The sequence below is a fragment of the Archocentrus centrarchus genome, chromosome 1 (genome assembly GCF_007364275.1).
Source record: "Archocentrus centrarchus isolate MPI-CPG fArcCen1 chromosome 1, fArcCen1, whole genome shotgun sequence".
NCBI lineage: Eukaryota > Metazoa > Chordata > Actinopteri > Cichliformes > Cichlidae > Archocentrus > Archocentrus centrarchus.
Window position 1 is genome coordinate 2,689,263 of NC_044346.1, and position 24,076 is coordinate 2,713,338.

The 24,076-nt window shown below is 41.0% G+C and overlaps 1 protein-coding gene and 1 long non-coding RNA gene across 2 annotated transcripts; one reads left to right on the plus strand and one right to left on the minus strand.

The window, feature by feature from the left end:
• Positions 1–1,577: 1,577 nt before the first annotated feature.
• Positions 1,578–23,666, minus strand: LOC115789572 (equilibrative nucleoside transporter 1-like). The gene is made up of 13 exons (XM_030743049.1): positions 23,346–23,666; positions 16,202–16,372; positions 12,260–12,341; positions 11,950–12,122; positions 11,622–11,761; positions 11,404–11,538; positions 11,192–11,289; positions 8,950–9,028; positions 5,983–6,041; positions 5,611–5,719; positions 5,361–5,446; positions 4,613–4,812; positions 1,578–3,007 (listed from the first exon to the last, which is right to left on the minus strand). Exons 2-13 carry the CDS (start codon positions 16,225–16,227, stop codon positions 2,896–2,898), a joined length of 1,299 nt encoding a protein of 432 aa, XP_030598909.1. The 5' UTR covers positions 16,228–16,372; positions 23,346–23,666; the 3' UTR covers positions 1,578–2,895.
• Positions 20,561–22,493, plus strand: LOC115789693 (uncharacterized). The gene is made up of 3 exons (XR_004020717.1): positions 20,561–20,660; positions 22,177–22,276; positions 22,422–22,493. It is a non-coding gene; the product is annotated as an uncharacterized LOC115789693 (long non-coding RNA).
• Positions 23,667–24,076: the final 410 nt, after the last annotated feature.

Sequence of the window (24,076 nt, forward strand, 5' to 3'; positions counted from 1 at the left end):
GTGTAAATGATTTGTTGGTGAGTGACCACATCTGGCGCACGCATCAGGCTAGCCTGGCGTTAGTTAGATGGAGTTTGTGAAGCACTTTAAATTGCAGCAGCCAGTGTCTATCGCAAATAGAAGATGAGTAAACCCTATTTAGTACAAGAGACCACTGTTCATCAGAGATGGACACTGCCAGGTCATGCTCCCAGGTGAGTTTAAGGGCATTTGTTAGGCCAGCAGTTGGAGAGCTGATGATGGTGTAAATCATGGAAATCAATCTCCTTTGAGCTGGTTCACAAGCAAAAAGTCGGTCGAGCATAGACTCAGGAGGGCAACCGGGAAAGTGAGGAAAAAGGTGATGTACAAAATGTCTGATTTGGAAGAAACGAAATTAGTGGCTAACTTGAACTTCTCCATCAAAACTGGGAAGGATGTAAAAACTCCATCAATGTAAAGGTCGTTGATGGTCGTAATGCCCCTCTAAATTTGATATTCTAACATTAAACAATACGGGACAAAATTCATCTATGTAATGTGGGTCTAGGCAAAGCATTAAAGTTATTAAAGTTCATTTGTAGTTCTAAACATATTTAGGGTGTTTTTTCTTCACTTTTTGCCTCTCCAAAGAGGTTTTTCCTCTCTCCCTCAGCCTGGTAAAAGTCTCATTGAGCTTAAAATCTCTTTTTTCAAGAGAGACCTGGCCAAGAGGCCAGCAGAAGTTACAACAAATACAACACATAACAATTTAACAATTAAAGAAACAAATACAACTAATATTCTGTACAGACAAGTGAACATAATCATGCAAATCATGTGCAATAACAGATTATTACAAGATTAAACATTAAAAGCAGTCACATTGACCATAAAACCTGTTCTCTCGCTCCTTTGAAATGGACTCAAACTCCACCATCGTAACTACTTCTGACAATCTCAGCTCCAGGAAACAGAAGCAGTGTATTTGAAAGCCTTTTTTCCCCTAATTCCATTCTGACTCTGGGGACAAGCATTTGCATCACATTACGAGATGAAGTCTATACTGGTTGTGATTTTTACACACGTACACACAGATAAGAAGGAACCAGCCCAAGCAGAGATTTATAGATTAAAACTAACCAATGAGAAAGTCTGCGCTAGTCTACCTTAGATTTAATATTTCTGGCTTGATCCCAGGCAGCTTCTCTTTCTTTGAGGAGACTGGACAGCTGAGGAGAAATCCAAGGACTGTTTCTGCATTTTACTCTAAAGATGTTATAAAAGTACTTCCACAGCAGTTCTTCATCAGCAATGAGGTGGATTCTATTCCAGTTACTGTCCCATAAAGCAGTAAAAAAGCTCATAAACTGCATAACACTGAAAATGGGTCCAACAGCACACAAAGAATAAATATACAGAGAAACAGCCGCATCAATCAGACTCGGGTCAAACAAGAGAAACAGAAGAGGAAGTAAAACCAAAACATGACACATGAGAAAAGTCAACTTCAAAGTAAAACAGGAAATAATTAAAAGACATATCGATAACCCGGAGGGATGAAGACTAAAAGGCGATGACAGACAGAAGGAAAAACAAACCAATAAATCCAGAACAAGTTTTCTGTGAAGGTTTTTCATTTTTCAATCAAATAAATTCTAACATGAAATGAAAAGTTCAGCAGGTGATGCGATCAGACAGGTGAGACTAGGAACAAGAACCGGCAGAGAACCATGTGCCCGACCATGACCATGTATTCAAAATGATCACTAAGCATTCATGTTAAAGCTCTCCGAACAGGAAGCAGCTGCTGTAATGTACACTTTGACCTTTGACAGACTTCAGTTTGAAATGTTTTGTGTGGAAAGTATAATCAACATTATTTTGACATTTGACCCATTTCATTCGAAACATATGTGAAGAGAATCATTATCATTTACTCCATAAGCAGCGCCACGGAAGAGACAGTAAAGAAGCTGAAAACTGGAAAATATGTGCCAGAGTAATTAAAGGATGCATTCACTGACGGGGTGAGCTCGGTAGACCTTTCAGTCGTGCTTAAGTCTGTTTATTTCAGCTCTCATTTTTGACACATGAGCTCACCCCAAAAACGGTTTTATTATTGTCCTTTATTTTATAATTTGTTTTTTTTAATTATAAAGACTTCCACAGATACACAGTGCAATTTTAATTTATTAGGATCCACATTAAACCCACAGCTTTTCCTCATTACAACATTAACATGATAAAAACAGAGTGAGCTAAATCAATGACGTTGTGGTTCCTTTTAATACTTTACTGTCAAATTATTACTTTGCAGTTTTCACTGGTAAACTATATTTTGTTTTTTATTATTTCAGTGTAATCTGATTACTTACATGAGTGTGTGAATCAAGTAATTTCTCATTAATGTCAGTAGAGAAACCCTTTCATTCAAATGATCACAAGTTAGTCTTCTTTCATTAAAACCCTGCAATCTGGACAACACAATTGTTCTATGCTGCATGCTGGTCCCTGGAGGAACATTGTTTTGTTTCATTATGTACTTCATTATGTACTTGTAAATATCTGAAATAACAATAAAACCTCTCAACTCAACTAAACCCAGTTTCTGTGGAAATCCCTGATGCTAAAGCTCTAAGACCTCCGTGAAGAAGATGAACGTGAAAGTCAAAGATCTTTTAACCCGTTAAACTTCATTAAATGTCTCTAATGAATCCATACAAATAATGTTCATGTTTGTGCAATAAATAGTGAAGAGCATCCTGCAGCACCTCCATCAGGACAAAATAGAAGATGATGAAGATGATGCTGTTGAGCTACAAGAGCTGTCAACCACCGAGTGAAGGTTTTCTCCCAATCAAACCAGCGCACACAGCTCCTTTTGATTTTCAGTTTTCCTGCAGTAAAAGTGTTTGTTCCCTGATATTTTCCCAGTTAGACCAGAATTCTAACAAGGAAGGAGAGAGCAGCTCCTGAAGCCAAGCCCAGAGAGAGAAAGAACGCCATGATGGCTCCAGCTGTTTCTGCCTCATGAGGAAGAACATTCCTGTCGAACAACCAGAGAAATGTATTAGAATAAGATTATCCATCCATCCGTCCGTCCGTCCGTCCATCCATCCATCCATCCATCCATCCATCCATCCACTTATCCTTTTCAGGGTTGCGAGAGGCAGGGTACGCCCTGTACAGGTCACCAGCCTGTTGCAGGGCCAACACAGAGAGACAGATGACCATTCACACTCACATTCACACCTTTGGGCAATTTAGAGTGACCAGTTAACCTAACCCCAGTAACTGCATGTTTTAAACTGTGGGAGGAAATCCATGCAGACATGGGGAGAATGGAAACTCCACACATTCGAACCAGGACCTCCTAGATGTGAGGCAACAGTGCTAACCACCATGCCGCCCTATAATATAATATAATATAATATAATATAATATAATATAATATAATATAATATAATATAATATAATATAATATAATATAATATAATATAATATAATATAATATAATATAATATAATATAATATAATATAATATTAGGTCTGAAGATATAATACTGATCACAGCAGTCTAAGCAGACTCTCAGGCACCTCCTCCAGCTCCTCTGGAGGGACACTGAGGTGTTCCCAAACCAGCTGAGAGATACCATCTTTCCAGCATGTCCTGGCTCTGCCTCAGGGTCTCCGCCCAGTTGGACACCTCACCTCGGAGGTGTCCTGTTCAGGTGATGAACCACCTCAGTTGGCTCCTTTCCACATGGAGGAGCAGCTGAGCAACTCTCTACTCTGAGCTCCAACTGAATGACCAAGCTCCTCACCCTATCTCTGAGGCTGAGCCCAGATGTCCCCCATCTCATTATTTTGGTCACTGCCCACAGCAGCTCCTCCTTGACCCCGAATGGGCAGTATCTTGCCCAAGGATACTTTGGCATGCAGACTGGAGCAGCCAGGGATGCAGCCACATTACATGCTGACATGAAATGCAAAACATTATTTAAAAAAATGGCAATCAGACAAAGGACAAGGGGAGACAATAAATACAGAAGAGGGTGACTAGGGAAGGTGGAGATAGCTGGGAAACACACTGCTGAACTAAAATCACAGTGGATGAGACCGGGAAGAGAGGAAGGACTGACAAAGTAAAACAAGAAACACTGAACAAGGAGACGGGAATGCAGACATGACAGCCCACAGGAAGACAGGCACACCGAGAAAACAGACACCTGAATGAACACAACACAGGAGGCCAGATACAGGAGGAAGGAACGCAGAGGGAGAAGCAAGCTAAAGCACTAGGAACAGGATGTCATTAAATACACTCAAAGGGAAACATATAAACAATGTAACCATAACGTAAACCAAGAGTCTCAGAACAATTAAATAAACCAAACCACTGAGTCCAAAACTCAAAAATGCTGGGGAACAAGCCCGGGACCATGACAGATTTGGCACCAAGAGATCAGATCACCTCCACCTTCGACTGGTGCCTGATCCATAAAGCACTGGACCCTACAGCCCTCCTGCAGGTGGTGGGTTCACGGGAGGCTCTTTTGGACCCAGCCATAACACAAACTACTGGTTTAGTATCTATAAATCAAGGGTAACTTTAATGCACTGGAGTGTTTACTGTCAGCAAGATTCTTACTTTGGACCGTAGCACATACAGAGGCTTGCCAGGTACCCATTACTGAAGGCGAAGAGGATCATGTAGAGGATAAAGAAGCAGTCATGATGGAAAATGACTGGCAGGTAGGCACGAGGCTGAACGTTGCACAGCATGAAGAGAGGGATGAAGACCAGACGACACCCGATGGCCACAGGAAGTATTGCACTGTCTTTTCCTGGCTGGAAGCAGACGATGACTCATCAATTCATCATGTGAGGAGAAGGATTTTAAATTGAATTCTGGATTTAACAGGGAGCCAATGAAGAGAAGCCAATATGGGAGAAATCTGCTCTCTCTTTCTAGTCCCTGTCAGTACTCTAGCTGCAGCGTTTTGGATCAGCCGAAGGCTTTTCAGGGAGCTTTTAGGACAGCCTGATAATAATGAATTACAATAGTCCAGCCTAGAGGTAATAAATGCATGAATTAGCTTTTCAGCATCACGTTGAGACAGGATGCTTCTAATTTTAGAAATATTGCACAAATGCATAAAAGCAGTCCTACATATTTGTTTAATATGTGCATTGAAGGACAAAAATGACTCCAAGATTCTGCACAGTGTTACTGGAGGCCAAGGTAATGCCATCCAGCGTAAGTATCCCATTATCAGCTGCACAATGCAGTGGACTGTATGAGGTGTGTGGAGACAGATTGTGCAAAGCAGAGGGGGACCTGTTTGAGGCTGCTATTGGATGTTTATCATTGAATTGCTGACAGAAATCAAACTCACCCACATACAGATGGCTGTTAAGCTCCGCCCACTCCAGTCACACAGGTTAAAGAGCAGGAAGCAGCTGACAGGGATGAAGTACTGGTCTGTAAATCAAACACTCATTTGAATGCTTGCATGTAACAGTAGAACAAGAAAAATCACATGAGGCAGCTACCAATCACACACAGCTAAAGGTGGAGCAAACACCACCGAAGAAGGAAGGTTAACACTATTCGTTGCTCAGACAGGACATGAGGTGTTGACTGACCCCAGGAGCCGCCTTCAGCAAGTGTGGATTTGGTGTCGGCGGTGATGGCGGGAAAGGTGCCAATTGTGACGGTGAAGGTAAAACAGACTGACAGTGCCAAGATCCAGATCTGAGGGTCAAAGGTCAAAGGTCAGACACTTATTTAAAGCACAAAACTGCAGATTGTCGCGCAGGAAGTCACAAATGCCATAAAAAAACAAAACCATAGATTTATTTATTAATGATAAATTATTGATTCTGATTTATGCTGAACTGATAGGTTTGTTACTGCCGCAATAGAAACATTTCAGTCAGGCACTGATCATCTTCACTGTAGTTATAATTGATTATTGATTGTTTTCTGATCAACAAGATAATGCCAGTGTATCTGACCTTTTTAAAGATTTTCACCATGGAGATGTCCTGAGACTTCATCTGATCATCTGCTGCATCTATACATAAACAACAACAACAACATAAACAACAGGATAAACGACAACAAAACAACATAAAAATCAGGGTGAATGACAAAAAAACTACACAAATAACAGGATTCAGAACACCATGATAACAGGGCCCTATTCCTTCCTCCTAGTCTCATCCTCCCAAAACTGTACTGAAATATTTAAAACCTATAAAGCATTCGTTATGAGACATTATATCATTCTACATGTTTGCCTTTATTGGTAAAACTTTACATTCATTACAGACTTTGAAAGCTGCTCTGAATGTTTTCAGCTAAATATGAAACTATGACTGAACTCTGACCTTTAACAGTAACTCAGTGAAACATCTCTGCTGTGGCTGTCAGAGAGCTGTCACCTATCAGTGAAGCTGATCTTAGATCAGATTAGAAACAATTAAACTGGAAATATTAAAGTAGTTTTTCTGTAATTCTCACTACTCATTTTTATCCAGTAGTAGCAAAAATAATCCACCCTCCCAGTAGGGTGGAGTTTTGGTTCCTGCTCTTCGGCTGCTCATTCTCCTCATCCAGCTCCAGTACTTAAGGACCAGTGGTGCCATCCATTCTCCCCCAGATAGTCTGTGTTCCACAGTGGTAATCAGGCCAACCTTTACTCTCTCTCTGCGACCTTGTTTCTAGTGCTTACCCATTTTTTTCCTTATTCCAGGAAATCCTCCCCATCAGCTGAAGAGCCTCCATGTCCTCACCCTCCGTGTCATCACTGAGTGTCACTATTCTTATCTTACCTGTTTGGATCACTCGCCACCTGGACTTCCAACTGTTCATCACCCTCATGCCTGCCTGCTCGCCCTCCGACGCTTGTTAAACTCCAGACTCTCACAGCACCCAGTTTCCCCCTCTCCCAGCAACCACCTCCCAGAGACCAAGTAAGCCAGAGACATTTCTGATCATCTACATTGCTTAGGAAATATAGTTGAACAGACTTTAATTTCCCCTCTCTCTCCTCCTAGTGGCTCCCTGTTCCCTGGACCTTCCCTGCTCACTGTCTGACACAACCCAGTGCATATTGCCTAATCTTGTATTAAATAAAGGCTGTTCGCTGCAGAGCTGTTTTTGGGTTCTGCATTGTGGGTCCATTTAGTTACTGGCTTATGAGCAGTGACAAAAGTGAAATGAATGTGACTGATTGAACAGATATTCTTGGTGTGTGTTCTGTGTTTCCAGCAGTGTCAAAGAGACTCAGCAGCAGATTAGAATCAATCATTTAGACATTTTCTGCATCACCAAATGAATACATGGTGACAATGCAAAGTACAGTTTGAGCTGCTGTATCTTTACAGCTGGGCTTCATTCAGTGGTTTCAGTAAGAAGCTGCACATGTAAAATGTATTCCACCAGCAGAGTCTGTATCACAGTGAGGACATCCATCCATCCATCCATCCATCCATCCATCTATCCATCACTTATCCTGGGCTGGGTCACAGGACAGCAGCCTAAGCAGAGAAGCCCAGACCTCCTGCTCCCCAGCCACCTCCTCCAGCTCATCCGGGAGGACACTGAGTCATTCCAAAGCCAGCTGAGAGATATAATATGTCCAGTGTGGCGTGTAGCCCAGCAGGTAGAGGAGCTTACCTACTAATTGGAAGGTTGGTTGTTCAGTTCCTGTCTACTCCAGTCTACATGTCAAAGTATGCTTGGGCAAGATACTGTTGCTCTCTTTCTTCTCACCTCAACTGGATGGGGAAGAGCAGCAGCTCTATTCTGAGCCCACTCCAAATGACTGCACTCCTCATCCAGACCAGTAAAGCGTCTGTATTCCTACAGATGCAGCCACAATCCATCTGTCAATCTCCTGCTCCTTCGTGAACAAGACCCCAAGATACTTAAACTCCTCCACCTGGGGCAGCAACTTGTCCTTGACCCAGAGTGGGCACCTTTTCTGGCTGAGGACCATGGCCTCAGACTTAGAGGTGCTAATTCTCATGCCAGCCGCGTCACACTCGGCTGCAAACTGTTCCACTGCGAGCTGGAGGCCACACCTGATGAGGCCAACAGGACCACATCATACGCAAAAAGCAGTGATGAGATTCTGAGGCCACCAAAGTGAACACCAAAGCCTTCCACCACTTGGCTATGCCTAGAAATTGCCCATAAAAATTATGAACAGAATCAATGACAAAGTGCAGCCCTGACAGAGTCCAACAGCCACGGGAAATGAGTCTTACTGCTGGACGAAGCTCTCGCTACAGTTGTCCAGGGACTGACTGGCTGGCAACAATGGGCCAGGCACTTCATACTCCTGCAGCACCCTCAACAGTTAGGGAATGCTTTCTCCAAGTCCACAGTACACATGAAGACTGGATAGGCAAACTCCCATGCACACTCGAAAATCCTTGAGGATAAAGAGTTGGTGCAGTGTTCCATGACCAGGACGAAAACCACATTGCTCCTCTTGAATCCGAAGTTCGACTATTGGATGGACCCTCCTGTCCAGCACCCTGGCATAGACCTTATCGGGGAGACTGAGGAGTGTGATACCCCGACAGTTGAAGGACACCCTTCAACTGTCCCCCAGTTCCCCATCTTTAAGATGGGGGAATGGAGGGATTGGCACCCCAGTCTGCCAATCCAGTGGCACTGCCCCAGATCTCCATGTGATGTTGCAGAGGCATGTCAACCAAGACAGCTCTACAACATCCAGAGCCTTCAGGAACTCAGGGCGAATCTCATCCACCCCAGGAGCCCTGCCACCAGGGAATTGTTTAATCTATATTTTTAAAAAATGACAGAACTTAAACTGCTTAAAAAAGCTTTAGGACACACACTTTAGTTTTGATAAGATGGAACTGCAGTCTGTAATGATGAGTCATCAGTCAGACAATAACATGTAGAAACAACATGTAGACAAACATGGAGTTCTGTTTGTTTTGCACCTCTGTTCACCAGGCTGATTGAATTCGGATCCTCAGAGATCTGCTTCCGGTTTCTCTCCTGATAAAACTGGAAAAACTCCTGAAAACACAAACAAAATAAAATGTATTAAATTCTCACTCATGCCACCATGAAAACTATGTTGAAACGGGGCCAACTGAGGTCTGGACAGATTCTGGAGTTTGGATTTTGGAGATCAGAAGGAAGTAAATACGGAGCCAGACTGAGCTTGAAGTCAGTTTTCTGTTTTCTGTTTACCTGGCTAGATCACCAAGGTAACTTATGCTGAGCACATCATCTGGTCAGCAGCAGGTTATGTTTCTGTCATGGTCCACGAGTCTCTCTTTCTTTTTTGGTTGACAGGTTGTTAATTCCCTTTTGTGTTTCCAATCAGTCCCAGTCTTGTCTCTGCTTTTGTCCTTAGTGTCTCCTGTGTTGTGTCAGTCCTGTCTTCGTACTGTTCGTCTTCTGTCTCTGTGTCAAGTTCATATGCCTTAGTCTCGTCTGTGTTAGCTGTATTTCCTGTTTTATTTTTTAGTCTTTGTCCTGTGTATTTGGTATCACTCACTTTAGTTACATTGGCCATTTAATTTATCTTGTGATTTTATGTATTCTCTGTGTTTTGACCTCTGTAAAGTGTTTGGGTGTCTTGAATGGTGCTTACAAATAAAATGTATTCTTCTTCTTCTTTTTCAGGTTTACTTTCCTGATTTCAAATGTCTCGTTGTCCCAAAATGATCCTGAAACATGTCAGATGTATGTGAGCAGCACGAAGACGGCTCCGTAACAGCTGACACATTTCTATTAATGTGTTTGCTTCACGCATCAAACTCTCATTCATTATAAATTTCTGACCTCTGACCTTTAACAGGAACTCAGTGACGCTGACATTATATTAGAAACGCTCACAGTGGGAACATTAAAGCAGAGTTTTAATTCAGTAATGGCAGAAATAATGAAATCCTCTATAAAAATGAGGCTGTTACAGCCCAGCAGGACATTCAGGGTTTATTGAATCGCTGAAGAAAAGAAATGCTCACAAACTGCTGCACAGACAGTTTTTATTGGGTCCAAACTGACCCAGAGTCTGCTGCTATCTGGGTCTCTGATAGACGGTCCATCAGTAAACTGTGTCTGAGCTGTTTCTCCACATTTTTATCTTCACTTTCTGTCTCCTACATTTTGTCCTGTCAGGTTACAGCTGAATAAGGGTTCAGGTCAGAAACAATCCCAGGTTTCTTTTTAGCACTGCAGCCAGGCTGACAAAGAGTCAGAGCTCTGCTGAGAGTAGTCCTTTTTACCTTAACTAGTAATGACTCCATGAATTTCTTCCCAAATAAAAATTTTAGCCATTAGAGAAAAAAGATTACAGCCTTCCCACAGTCGCTGAGTCATGCAGCAGCCGTCAGAACTGCTGATATTTATGTGTAAAAGACCTAAAGAGCTAAATTTTTACTTCTAAATCCACAAATTGAAGTTATTCCATTTGACCCTCAGAAATTAAGCCTATGCCAAAGTTCTGTAAGAAACATCTGTATTTGCTTGCCTGCCTGCATTCCTGGGTGTTTGGGCCGTTCTTCACGTCACTTCCACTTTCCCACGCTGCTAAACTCAGTGATGTCATCGGTTCTCTGGTCCAGTGTGATTCAGCCATGAAGTGTCAGATCACAGAAAGTTACAGAGCGGGCTCTTCAAGCGCTGAGGCACACAGTGTGTAAAAGTCAACACTCTGCTGACTCAGTAACTTCATGAGCATTAAAAACTGTGTGCCCAGTAGCTTCATGGCTGGGCGGCTCCTGTATGTGTGATGTGTCTGTGGCCCGGGACCTCTGTATATCTCAGGTATGTGTGAGAAGGAATAAATGTCATGGTCTGTGGGTTTTCGGTTTCCTTGAGAGTCCTTTGTTTTGTATTTTCTTGCAGCATCATTTCCTGGTTTGTTTCTTTATGTTTTCAGGTTTTAGTTTCACACGTAGTTCTGTTCTTGGTTTGTTTGTGTTTTATTCCTTGAGTCCTTGTTTATTCCAGCCTCCCTTGATTTTCCATGTCTGGTTTAGCGTTTTGTCTTTTTGTGTCAAGTTAGTCATGTTTCCCAGTTCTGTTGTCTCTCTCTTCCTGATCTGTGTCTTGTGTTGCTGTGTTCCCCACCTGCTCCCAGTTCCCTCATTACCTGTTATATAAATTGTCTTTGGGTCCACGTTCTGCCTGCCACACTGTTTATTGATAAATAAATGTGTGACTTACCAGTTTAGGCAGCAGGATGTAGGAGAGAATGGACAAAAAAATAACAGCACAGGCTGTGATGAAATATCCAAACGCTGCATCCTGAAGCTCAGAACCACCTGTGGCCAGAAAAGAAGGAAAGAAACATATAAATGCCAAGCGTTTTATTTCTGTGTAGTAACTGGAAACTATCATGGTGTATTATTGAGGTTTTGATAGGATACTGATCAGACTTGCTATGGCGCAGATCATGGCAAAGGCAGCGAAGGTCCCAGCGAGTCCCTGACCGCTCATGATGGGAGTCGTATATGAAGTCGGGAGCAATCCAGCCATCCCGAACAGACTGCCCTGCAGCACAGCCCCAAAGGCTGAACAAACAAACAGATTAACAGACTGCCCTGCAGCACAGCCCCAAAGGCTGAATAAACAAGTAAACAAATGGCAGACTCACAGTTGATGATGATGATCTTCACCATGGTACAAGAGAAGAAGGTGAAGGGCTCTAGAGGAACTTTCACAAGGACAGCGGTGATGATGAAGATGAGCATGATCGCGATGAGACTGCCCATCACACGCAGACGCTGCGAGATTCTGACAGGGGAAGAAGGAAAGGATCGATTCAGAGAGAAGCTGCTCAGAAACAGGGATGCTGACACAGAGAAACACATTTAATATTTCCTTAATTTTTTTCTCTTAAAGTGATTGGGAAAAAGTTTCTGATTAAAAAGACAGACAGACACTCTTCTTCGCTGGTGTCAGTAGAGTGGTATTTTGCTTACAGTGAGAGCAGGAAGGAGTTGAGACACGCGCAGATCAGCAGTGGTAACATCGCACAGAGCGTCATCACGTTGTTGAATATGGCCTCAAGTACAGTGCGACCATCACCAGCTGCCTCCGTCTGATTGGCTGAAGAAATAATCGATGAAGAATCCTTCAGACGGCTGGTAAAGTACTGAGAAATAGACAGAGCATAAATCTGCAGTAAGAAGACTTCCACAAATACATTTAAGTCCAAAGTATGGCATCTTTTTTTGTTTTGTTTTGAAGAAAAAAATAGCACGCAAGTGGAAACAGGAAGCGATGTCGCACCTTGGTGGCAGTCATGAAGAAGTTCCACGGCAGCAGTGTTCCCAAACCAAGCATGAAGAAAATCAGCCATACCCCGAAATACCTGCAGAAAGACATTTTCAAAATAAGATGTTATTCTGAAGCTTTCATTGTGAAACACAAAGAGTCAGAGGCAGATGTGAAAAGTGGGAAAACATTAATAACAGATATAGGTTGATATAGATATTTCAGTGAATTCAACAGACCTGAGTTTAGATCTGTATCTGCAGAAAACTGTCAGAGTAATAAAGGTTTTCTGCTGGTGTATCAGCTGACTATCAGTTTAAGGTTGAAAAAACAGGATCTAACCAGTTTAAGGTAATGACTTTTTAAAGTAGCAGTTCTTTGTTAATTTTCTGCACCTCTGTGGTGCCCCCACTCAATGAACCTCCACCACATGTGTGCCCAGAGGTACAGTGACTCCATTTCAAACTTAATTTAATTTAATTACAAAACTTTATTTAACCAGGCAAACAAATTAAGAATAAGTAACTGTAGCCTGGCAGAAGGCAAAGCCTTTTAAGGGAAAGGGGATAGGGAGAATCAAACTAAAAATACAGAACAATGCATAAACAAAACAATACACAAAACATAAAAAACAATAATCATAAAATCACAGTACCCACGCTAAGTAATAAACACCCACATCATCTTCATTATCCATAAAAAGCTTCAAATGACTCATATTAATGGGAACTAAAACAAACGTAGACCGTCTCAATGTTTTCTGAAACAAGTTCCAGTTATTCTGAGCAGCAAACACAAACACCATGGAGCCAAAACGAGACTTGGTTCTCGGAGTCTTTATGAATAAATATTGTGAAGAACAAGTGTTGAAAAAACATTTTCTGAAGAATGGGATGAAGGCTGGATTGAAACTAAGTAAAAATAGACCCTGTTTAGGTGAGTTCAAGAGTTGTGAACTATTATTTAAACTTGCAGATACGGAAGCAGAAACACAGTAAACCTTTGTAAAAAGAAGCTGAAGTCTTATTCTCCAATTGCTTTGCCATTTTCCAAAATAGCTGCGGATCAGAGGCTGATCTTTGAAATAAATAGACTTTGATTGATGCGTTACTTGTGTTGCTGCAAAGGTGACAATAAACAAGCCAATTATTCTCTTGCCCCGTTTGCTGTGCTTTAGCCACGCAGCATTTTTTTGCTGCAGTATGATTGAAAACTCACGAGAGAACCAAGGATGACTCTGGTCTTTTCTCCATAGTCGATTTATAGGAGCATGGTGATCAATCACTATTTCAAGGTAGTGTCTAAACAAAGACTATGCTTCCTCCACTGCAGGGTCAAGGCCAATTCTGCCCCAATGAACTTTTGCCAAGTCATGTAAAAAGTCTTGGTCATTAAAGGTTTTAAGACTTTCTGAGTAATGCGCCCAACAGACCTAACACTCTATTTGCAAATGCAAGCAATAAAGCAGTGATCACTTATATCACTACAAAAGACACCAGAGTGATACATATGTGGATAGTTAGTAAAAATCACATCAATTAAAGAGGGCTTAGCTGTCTTCGTAGAATCATATCGACTTGGTTGGGATATGCGTTGACACAGATTTAAAGAATCAATTTGTTCAGTAACTGAATCAGGTGGGTTCAACATATCCCAAATCACCTAGCAAGAGAAATTCAGATTGAGTGAATGGGGCCAAGGAGGTACTTAAAGATCGCAGGGAACAGCTTGGAGCAGAGGGGGGGTGATAACAACCTGCTATTGACAAAGAAAAGTTTTGTGACAGCTGTACTTTCAAAACCAATAAATCACATTGTTTGGAATAGATTTTTCCAGAACAACAGAGCATTGCAAATGCTCCTTTGCAAAGATGGAAACTCCTCCACCCCTGGTTAACCCACCTTGCTGATAAAGAGGGCACCCGGACAAATGCAAATCAGGTTAGACAGTAGATTTGCACAGGTCTAGAGCTGGGCCATTTTAGATAGATTTCTTGCATTAATATGCATGAGAGCAGAAGTCATCATAAGAAAGGTCCATTGATGGTGAAGAATTATTTGCAATGTTAAAGTTACTACATGGACTGGGGTGAACATTGATATTTCCTGAGATCAATAAAAGTAATAGAATAAGTGCACGACTAAAAATAAAAAAAATCTTCAAGCAACTAAGTTTCTTAAAAACAATATTTCATAATGGTATAGCAATTCTTTTATTTTTACAGGGCCAAATCACAACAAACAGTCGCCTCAAGGCGCTTTATATTGCAAAGTAAAGACCCTACAATAATTACAGAGAAAACCCAACAGTCAAAAATGACCCCCTACGAGCAGCACTTGGTGACAGTGGGAAGGAAAAACTCCCTTTTAACAGGCAGAACCAGGCTCAGGGAGGGGCATTCATCTGTTGGGGCTGAGGGGAGAGAGACAGGACAAAAGACACACTGTGGAAGAGAGACAGAGATAAGAACTAGTGCATTTACCATAGGAACCCCCCAGCAGCCTAGGCCTATTGCAGCATAACTAAAGGAGGGTTCAGGGTCACATGATCCAGTGTTAACTATAAGCTTTATCAAAAAGGAAAGTTTTGAGCCTAATCTTAAAAATAGAGAGGGTGTCTGTCTCCCGAATCCAAGCTGGGAGCTGGTTCCACAGAAGAGGGGCCTGAAAGCTGAAGGCTCTGCCTCCCATTCTACTCTTAAGTATCCTAGGAACCACAAGTAAGCCAGCAGTCTGAGAGCGAAGTCCTCTATTGGGTGATATGGGACTATGAGATAAGATGGGGCCTGATTATTCAAGACCTTGTATGTGAGGAGAATTATTTTAAATTCTGGATTTAAGAGGGAGCCAATGAAGAGATGCCAATATGGGAGAAATCTGCTCTCTCTTTCTAGTCCCTGTCAGTACTCTAGCTGCAGCATTTTGGATCAGCTGAAGGCTTTTCAGAGAGCTTTTAGGACAGCCTGATAATAATGAATTACAATAGTACAGTACTTTTTACATGTTGAGAATACACACTACACTTTAGACCAATAAATCATTAAATTGACCTTGAACACCTTGGTGTATGTGAGCCAAGTTTTAAGAGATACAATGACCCCATCCTACACCCCTACGAAATTTTATCAGAATTCATTCAAAAAAATTTCAGCTATTGTGTTTACAGTCAGAATGACATGCAAGAAAAGGGAAACTGCAAAATGACACAGTTTACACCAGTGAACATTTGAGGAGTGGGGATTGAGATTGTATTAATCTACAAATACCACCAACAAACTGAACTGGTCACATAACACAGATGTCTTGCATGAAAAGGCCCAAAGACCTTGTAAAGGACCTTCTACAACACTTTGGTAGCATCTGCAATCCTCAGGTCTGCACTTACCCATTCATATGAATTCTGGGTAAGTGTGCCTAAACTTTTGACTGGTATTGTATGTGTGCAATATCCATATTTATATACAACAGTTTCTGCTGAATATTTTGTGTTTTCTGTATGTGTGTGTTTTCAGTGTGTGTGCAGGGTGTGTTCTAGGCAATCAGTTTATCTTTGTGCTGCAGTCGTTGCTTATCTTTACACTGCAGCCACTTTTCACTCAGTTCACAAACGTCAACAATTTCAAACTTATGAAAACATTTAAAGATGAGAAACTAAAACCTAAACTAACTAAAAACAGATTTTTGGTTAAAAAAAACTGATCATACGAGTTAAACCTGTTCCTGTTCACGTGTTTGATTACAAGTTTTTTTTTTTTTAATGAAATATTAAAAGTTTAAGAACTTCTGATCATCTGTAACATTTGTTGTATTGATTACGAAATTTGTAATAACTCATCAACAACAGTGAAGCCTCCTTCAAAGAACGAATCATCTTGATCATTGCTGATTATTATATTGATCATTTTATCTCAGTGCTTTGTCCATAAATGTGAAAATATTTTTTGTTTGTTTCACTCACTTGTCTTTCGGTGAGTTGGTGGTCATTTTCCTCCGAAGAATCAATCAAGTGATCAAATAAAACTGATCAGCTGATCAACAGATGGACTGAATAACCAACAGAGCGAGGACTCAAAGGTCTAATGTGAATCTTGTCTGGAGGTCTGAGGGTCTGGAGGAAGAGGAGGAGGAGCTGTGGGTGACAGATAAAGAGAGTTTCAGATGCTTTGGTTAATGGGTTGATGTTCCATCCATCCATCCATTTTCTTCCATCAGTCAGGGGGGGGCTGGAACCTATCCCAGCTGCCATGGGGGCGAGAGGCGGGGTACACCCTGTACACCCTGTACCAGCCTGTCGCAAGGCTAACACAGAGCGACAGACAACCATGCACACTCACATTCATACCTACGGGCAATTTAGAATCACAGATTAACCTAATCCCAGTAACTGCACGTCTTGGGACTGTGGGAAGAAACCGGAGTACCCGGAGGAAACATGCAAGCTCCACACAGAAAGACACCGGCCAAGGTGGAATCGAACCTTCTTGCTGTGAGGCAGCAGTGGGTTGATGTTAACTTTATTTATTTATTTTTAATTGAAACATCACATTTTAAATTCCTAAAGCTGTGATGTCACAGATCTGGAGGCTTACAAAATAATAAAAAAAAACACTCAAACACAGTTTGGTTCAAAGTGAATATTGAGAACTTCTCTGGTTTCAGATATGAAACATTTTCCTTTGTCAAACTGACAGAATCATCTGTGACATGAAGCAGCAGACTGAATACTGCTTGGTTCACCCCATGGACAGAACAAACACCATCACCAATCTGACCAAGAGTCAGCAAAACAAATGTACCCTGACTATTTCTGTCACACTGCTCAAAAAATTAAAGGAACACTTTTTAATCAGAGTTTAGCATCAACTCAGTTAAACCTGTGGGACATTGACCTGGTCAGTTAAGTAGCAGAGGGAAAGGAGTTGCAGAGATGCATGGTAATTAGCTGGTACAGTGTGAGAATCCACGGTTGGTAAGTCACCGAATGTAAATGAGCCCACCATTTATAAAGTGAATAATTGTACACACACGAGGGAAATTCAGTTAAGTTTATTAGAGAAACCCCAAATTCTTGGGATGTTTAAAAGAACTCAGGTTAGCCTCCTCCCATTATAGCCACACACACTAGAGAGATGCTACAATCAGGTATTGCCAGACCCTAAGCTGGTGCAGTGGGTCCTGAGTTCTTCCTGGTGTACGACAACGCCTGGCCTCATTTGGCAAAAGTAAGCAGTTTCTGGAGGATGAAGGAACTGACACCACTGACTGGCTGACTAAATCCAACAGAACACCTCTGGGACATTATGTTTTGGTCCATCTGATGCCGCCAGTTAATAATAATAATAATAATAATAATAATAATAATAATAATAATAATAATAATAATAATAATAATAATAATAATTATTATTATTATTATTATTATTATTATTGTCATATACAGGTAACAATGCATATCACTACCAGCAATGAAATTCTTAGGCTCAGGCCTCAATATTTCACATAAAAACAAAAACAAAGCAATACTGTACAATAACTAACACTTAAATCAATACAGTAAATTATATTAAAAAAAGACTAGAGAGATAGAATAAATATAGAAGTAAAATGTGGAGTACTAAAAAAATACTGTATCGGCTGTAGTGCAAACAGTCCAGTATTTCAGCAGTTCAGTAGTCTGATGGCTTGCAGGTCAAAATTGTCCCTCAGTCTGCTGGTCTGAGTCTGGATGCTGATGGCAGGAGAGTGAATAGCTGGGGTGGCTGGGATCAGGGAGGATCCACTGGGCCTTCCTCCTACAGTGCTGTCTGTAAAGGTCCTGGACAGCTGGCAATTCAGACCTGTTAGTACATCGAGCTGATCTGACCACCCTCCGTAGAGCTTTGCGATCCAGAGCACTACTTGTACCAGGTGGTGATACAGCCAGACAGAATACTCTCGATGGTACATCGATAGAAGTTAGTGACTATTGTGGAGTCCACACCAAACCTCCTGAGCCTCCGCAGAAAGAAGAGCCGACCAGCTCAGATCCTCGCTGATGTTGATCCCCAAGAACCTGAAGACTCGCTCCACCTCTGTCCCCTCGATGTGAATAGGGGCGTGTCCTCCTCCCTGCAGTCTCTTGTAGTCCACGATGAGCTCCTTGGTCTTGCTGACACTGAGCAGCAGGTTGTTGTCCTGACACCATGACGCCAGGCTCTCACCTCTGCTCTGTAAGCAGATTCGTCTCCATCTGAAATGCAGCCGATGATGGTGGTGTCATCAGCAAATTTAACAATGGTGTTGATGGTCCCCATTGTGGCTGTACGCTCATGGGTGAACAGGGTGTACAGCAGGGGTCTGAGCACACAACCCTGGGGGGCACCGGTGCTGAGCGTCAGTATAGATGACATGACTCTGACAATCCGCACCACCTGTGGTGCTCCTGTCAGGAAGTACAGGATCCAGTTACATAAGGAGACACTGATGCCCAGATCCCGAAGCTTCATGATAAGCTTGGATGGAATTATGGTGTTGAAAGCGGAGCTGTAGTCAACAAACAGCATCTGGATTTACGGTCCAGGTGGGAAAGGGCGGTGTGCAGAGCCAGTGCTATTGCATCGTCTGCGGATCTGTTTGGCCCATAGGCAAACTGAGTGGGGTTGAGTGTAGCAGGCAGTGAAGATGTGATGTGAGCTTTGATGATAGCACTTCATAGTGATGGGCGTGAGTGCTACTGGGCGATAGTCGTTATGGCCGCACACATTTTGTTTTTTCAGGACAGGGATGATAGTGGTCTTCTTGAAGCATGAGGGGACTGCAGATAAGAGGAGGGACAGGTTGAGCTCATGCTTTGAGAGCACAACCTGGGAGCTTTCCATGTGTCTTTTTTAAATTAGTCACACACATCAGCCTGAGGGATCTGAAAAGGACAGCTGTCCAGAAACTCCAGTTTACTGTGCTCCTCAAAGCGGGCATAGAAGGTGTTCAGCTCCTCAGGTCGAGAAGGAAAATGGCCTCGCTTGCTGCATAATTTTTTCGCTTTGATTTTCTGGGTGTTTTTTAATTCAGCCCTCTGTGGGTTGGTCATTTTAATTTCCATCAATTAATGCAGGATCCTTTCATTCCTAACACATTACCCAGTCCATATCAGTATAGATATTGGGCATGATTTTTTTCCCATTGAGATCCGATGCGTTTTCATAATGTTCCTTTAAGTGTTTTGAGCAGTGTAGATTTGAGTTGGAGTTTCTGTTATTTATATGGATGGATTCTGGTTAGATTTTTATTTAATCACTATTGTGTTAAATTGGGAGTTTAGTTGCTGCTTTGGTTTCATTGTTATCCCCTCATGTATCTTTTATTGAGATATTTCCCTCTGTCTCATTTCATTGTTCGTTCCTTTGACCTTCTGTGGTTTCTTTGTCATCTTGTTTAATGTGCATTCTTGTTTTTGTGTTTAGCATTTTGTTTTTTGGTCACTTCACGTTTCACTTTAAATGTTAATCTTCTTTTGTGTCCCATTTTAATTTTACTTCCCATCTTTATCTTTCCTTTTATTTCCTCACCTGTTTTAATTATTTTCACATGTATTCTGCTCCTGTGCACACTGTGTTCTTAGGATTATGGCTTTGGTTGTATTTTTTTTGGGATAAAGGTTTTCCTTGGGGCAAGATTGTGTGGGGTAAGTTTAATTGATGGTTCTAAAGTCCTCCTGGGTGCAAATTTTTGTCTTTATCTCTGTATAATTCCTTTTTACTGTATAATTCCTGCGACAGGCTGTTCCACCAGCCTGTCGCAGGAATTATACAGAGAAACTCAAGTCAAACTCAAGACCTGCGGGACAGATGTGGCCAGCGGGCCTTGAGCTTGACACAGATGAGGAAACGCTGTGCAGCAAAGTCCTGAAGACAGAACGTGTCACAAGCACCATAACACAGACAGTGAACTTTATAAGAGGCAAAGGTTTAAATTACCAGCAGTTTCAGAGGAAATAGTGCACTAGAGGTAAGATACCAGTAGCCTATATCTGGAGGACATTTCATCTTAAAGGAATAGTTCACCCTATAATGAAATGCAGTCATCCTACTTACGTATAATCTCCTTTAAAAATATTTGTTGCAGATGCATTGGACCTGTAAGCAGTACCTGTTTTCTGCAGACAAAAAAGGACAGTTGCTAAAACACTGTTGCCTAAAACATGGATGTTTTACTCCGCAACAACCTATACCATGTCTTCATATGGATTGTAAATGTATTTGTCCACACTGCCCCAACCCTGTTTAGTAACATGTTTTTCGCTGTGTGTTGTAGGTGTTTGTGGAGTTCAATAGAATAGTCACCAACAACCTACATACAGTGCTTTATCAAGATCTTCAAGGAAAAGAAAGGAAATGTGGGGACAGACCCTGGCAGAGTTGATGCAACAAATAGATGCAGTGGTAAGTCTAGTCTTCTTTTGTCTTTATTTACCATGCTAAGATGACATCACATAGTTATTGCTGTTTTGCTGCCCTTTCATGCAGAAACAATGGTTGGAAAGAATTGCTCACTTTCTGCAGCTTCCAACAGATCCTGTGGCTCTCATTCGGCATAGCTGCAGGATCTGATGCAGGCTGCAGGAAGAGAGCAAACACTATGATGTCAAACATGCAAAGTGTGAAATTACATATTTATTACATATTTAGAAATGATGTGACTCATCATTGAATGACATATCTAATTACATATTTTCAAAAAATATTTGCAGTTTCACCACAGTTTCACCACAGATTTGACTTTCTTGACTGAAAATGTATGTTTTAAATTATTAGCTGATTTTTAATTGTTGTCACAACTCAAAAGAGACCAAAAGATAGTATTTTTCTCCTCATTCACTGCCATTCATATTTTTGTCTGCACGAAGGTCTCATGAGGTCCACTGGAAGGGTTGTGACTTAGTTAAGCTAATTACTAATATGGTAGTACTGTACAGTGCTAATTAACTGTTGCCTCTGCAATGTAAAGCTTGGGCCACGAAACAGAAGGAATGTCCTTTGGTCTGAGTCCAAATTTCAGATTTTTGTTTCCTTGCACCGTGTCTTTGTAGGGTGGACAAAAGGTGAGCAGGTGGTTTTTACATGTGTGTTTCCCACTCATGGTGGAGGAGGTGTGATGATATGGGGATACTTTGTTGGTGACACTGTTGGTTATTTATTTAAAATCCAAGGCAAACCTAACCAACATGCCATCCACAGCATTATGCATGGCCATTTCAACTGGTTTGCACTCAGTGGGACCATCATTTGTTTTTCAACAACAGGATAATGATCCTACACCTCCAGGCTATGTAAGGGATATTTGTCCAAGAAAAATAATTGATCTGCTGTGTCAGATAACCTGGTCTCCAAAATCACCACAACCAAACTCAAATGAGATGGATTGGGATTTGAACTGCAGAATGAAGGAAAAGTGCTCTGCACCTCTGGTAACTCCTTCAAGACTTGGAAACTAATTTTAGGCGGCTCTGTCATGAAGCTGACTGAGAGAATGCCAGGAGTGTGCAAAGATGTCATTAAAGGTGCGACATGAGTTCCTGCATGGTTTCAATGTGATCACAGGCATCTCCTCTTGATCCGCTAGCTGCTTGTCTCCAGAATGCACTGAAATACACACAAATCTGGTCTTGGGAGACAACACAAGGGCAATAAACGTCAAACAAACACAATGGGCATAGGCTGTGCACCACAATATAACAAACCAGGTTCCAGCCAAAGGATGGGAGTAAGTTTCTGACTCCCAACCGTCTTGTCAGTGATTGGCTGGAATATGGGTTGTTACATTTGTTTGTTTGTTATAACATAAAATAACTTCTTCTCAACGCTAACACTTTTGACTGGTACTGGATGTGTTTAGAATGTTGTCATGTCTTTTACAGTTTGTAAACACTTGAGATTTATTTGTCACATTACTTTGCAGATTAAACTCTGCAGAAATTTCCCAACACCGACATAAAACTGCTGAGGGGAGCCGCCAGGAACAAGCTTAATGAGGAAAGCAAGAATTTCAAAAATATCCGGTAAGTTTAAGTGTATTTAACATTACTTTCAACAGTGAACACACGCACACATTCAGTTTGCATGCAATATCATTGTTGTTTTGGTTTTTTGCAATTAATCTTGAATATCTGTCACTCTTCCTGTTCCTGTTTCTTACACATATAGAGTTGGAGCTGGACCTGCAATCCCAGGAAATGAAGACTGAATTACATTTATTAATAAAAATATAAATTATATAAAGATTTAATGATTCTCTGGTTTTTGATTATTCTTATGTGGCTTTTTTTGGTAGCTAGATGGAAGTATGAAGTAGGATTTTTAATTACATTTGCTATTGCATTAGAATTAGCCTATTCATTGTTTGATGTATGTATTATTGCACTACAGTTTTGTGAAACAGATTAATGGAGCTATAGATTTAATTAAGAAAACCATATTTTGTAAAAACCATGGTAAAGTCATGGTTAGGAAAGACCATGGTTAAAAAAAAAAACCATGCTTTGGAAAAACCATGGTAAAATAAAACCATGGTAAAAATCATAGTAAAATATAAACCATGGTAAGAACCATGGTTCCCCCAGAGTTTCATCTCAGTGTTAGAAACTCAAAGTTAGAGCGTCGCTTCCTGTGCAAAACAATGAAAACATAAACTGAAACAAGTGCTGCCAAAACAGAAACCTTACTAGAAAACAAAAAGAGGTAGAAACAGAAATCAGGCTCAACATTAGAATAATAAAGAAATAGAAACAGGAATCCAAAAATTCAGAGCTTCAAACAGTAGAATAATAAAACACAAACTCAAATATATTTAAAGGAATCAAATACATAATCACAGAAAAACCCCGGGACAGGCACAAACTGCTTCTCCACAGGTTTTTTTCTGGTCCTTCTTGTGTTCTCCATAAAATGAGTTTGATGCCCCAGGGGACCTGCAGGCTACATACCACCTTACTGCTAGAGGGTCAAAGGTTCAGGATTTTTAAATTTGTCACCATTCTGTATATTAATGATTTAAAGTCAGAAAAATTGTACAAACTCTTAATAGGAAGTGTCTCTGTTTGAGGAAATAAAATAGCTGCAGGATTTTACCTTGAATCTTTCTGTAGGACAGCAGCTAGATGTTCTTTCAGTGTTTCCTGGAAGGAATGATAATGTTCAATTGATTTTTCCTTGTCAGTCACTTTTTCTTCCTTCTGTCCAAACCGATAAAAACCACCACTATTCTCGCTTTGTTCACTTTCGTGCCTCTTTTTCTTGTCTTTAGCTTTTCTCTCTAGACTGTTGTGAAATATTTCTTCCTCTTTGTCATGTTTTTTTTTAAATCCTCTTTTCTTTCTCACAAGTCTCCTCGGCTCAATCGTCTCTCCTCTTTCTTCAGCTTCAGCAGAATCACTTCTTCAGTCACCTTTGACCTTTAACTTCTGATATCAGTCAGTGCAGTGGACTTTGTTTCTGTGCAAATAATGAAAACATGATAGCAGAGCAGACCAACAAGACAGATACTGTGAAAAATATCTGACTCGTTATTTATGCTGAACCTGCTTTTGTTCCCGGCACCACAATGCAAGTTCAGCATACTCAGGATTTCTGTTTCCTGTCTGACTTCTCTTACCCTAACATCATCACATGAGGGTGGTTATTAGTTTGATTAATCAACCCAGGGTTTATTAATCTAGCTATGAGCATGTTGACATAGCATGTGACAAATCACATAAAGGAAGATTAAACCTATATTTTCCAAAATAAAATAACAAGGAAAAGCTTAATAAAAAATTAATAATGCATGGACCAATATTTTTAAATATATTAAATGTAAACAT

Coding starts and splice junctions, on each gene's coding strand:
- LOC115789572 (XM_030743049.1), bottom strand. CDS start 16,227: ATGACCACCAACTCACCGAAAGACAA. Junction 12,342..16,201: donor ACCAACTCACCGAAAGACAA/GTGAGTGAAACA, acceptor GTCTTTCTGCAG/GTATTTCGGGGTATGGCTGA. Junction 11,539..11,621: donor GAAGATCATCATCATCAACT/GTGAGTCTGCCA, acceptor TTGTTTGTTCAG/CCTTTGGGGCTGTGCTGCAG.